Source organism: Tribolium madens, unplaced genomic scaffold (genome assembly GCF_015345945.1).
Source record: "Tribolium madens isolate multiple individuals breed KSU strain unplaced genomic scaffold, Tmad_KSU_1.1 Scaffold_7;HRSCAF=85;Tcas5.2_LG10, whole genome shotgun sequence".
Taxonomy (NCBI): domain Eukaryota; kingdom Metazoa; phylum Arthropoda; class Insecta; order Coleoptera; family Tenebrionidae; genus Tribolium; species Tribolium madens.
In genome coordinates, this window is record NW_025401050.1 from 9,631,200 (window position 1) to 9,632,333 (window position 1,134).

Here is a 1,134-nt window from a genome sequence, read left to right on the forward strand (position 1 = left end):
AGAAGATTATGATCGTTGAAGGCATTGTTAAAGAGTGGTGTGTGACAATCAAATGTCAATTTCAATAATTAAAAAGAAATAAAATTAGATTTATTGATGTTGTGCATAATGTATAAGATTTTTTTGATTAAAAAATTAAAAATTCTAAGCAAGTATCACTTTTACTACTCATCTAAATGAAAAAAATAAATGTATTACTAATATTTTTTCAATTAGTAGCACGCAACGTTTTTTTCTTCAAACATTGTGATAAATGATAATTTAAAAAAACAAGTCTAAAACAGATACGATACAACACAACGGCTTAAAAATTTACCAAAAATGAGTTTTGTCTTGAAATAAAAAATATATATTTCTTGTTCTTGTTGGTCAAACTGGTAAAAACCAAATAAAACAGTATGAAGTTTAATTTTATTTATTTTTTTTAAAACAACGTTCAAGTTTTTCGACCCATCTGCAATAAAAAAATTCACAAAAAAATGCAATCAAAGCAGAAAAACACCCAATCCCCCAGATATAAAAAATCAATTTCAAACTGTCAAAATCAAGTTCGTTGCTAGTCTTCTCCTTTTCAAGGAGCCTAAAAGGAGTAAAAGTTGCAAATCGCGTTCTAAAAATTTCCCTTTCCCATTTTCGAATAATCCCGGAAGTGAAAATTCGCGAAATCAGAGTTCTAATTCTTTGAGAAAATTGTAATCCTTTTCGCACCATAATGGTACCAGGATATGCTCCTACTGAATTTTTCAAACAATAAACAAGTGAGACATTATTTAATAAAATGTATCTATTGAAAATAAATTGAAGATTTGCAAATTGGGCAATTAAGTCTAAAATACTGATTTCAATACCACGGGTACCACTTGGGGGACCACTCCAGGAACCATTTGGTACGTTCATGATAAATGGTGGTAATTGAACCGCGCGCACTTTGATGGTACATTGATTGAGCCGGTTGGGGATTTTGGGGGGGTACCAATTGACTTTGGTACTCCGACCAAAGGAGCAAGAGTCGATTAATTTAATTTGGCTGAAGTTGGTGCCACAGTTACCATCACTGTAGGGGAACCACGTGTAGGCATTGAAGACAGTTGGGTTCTCATGGTCGGGCAGGAGAACCACTCCATTGACCACATG

General features: G+C 32.9%; 1 protein-coding gene across 1 annotated transcript in view; it reads right to left on the bottom strand.

Moving 5' to 3' along the window:
- The window catches only part of LOC123010200, a 10,160-nt gene that overhangs the window by 389 nt on the left and 8,637 nt on the right, over positions 1-1,134 (bottom strand). The window contains exon 3 of the mRNA XM_044406900.1: positions 849-1,118. Coding sequence (XP_044262835.1) covers positions 849-1,118 — 270 coding nt within the window. The remainder of the gene's footprint in view (positions 1-848; positions 1,119-1,134) is intronic.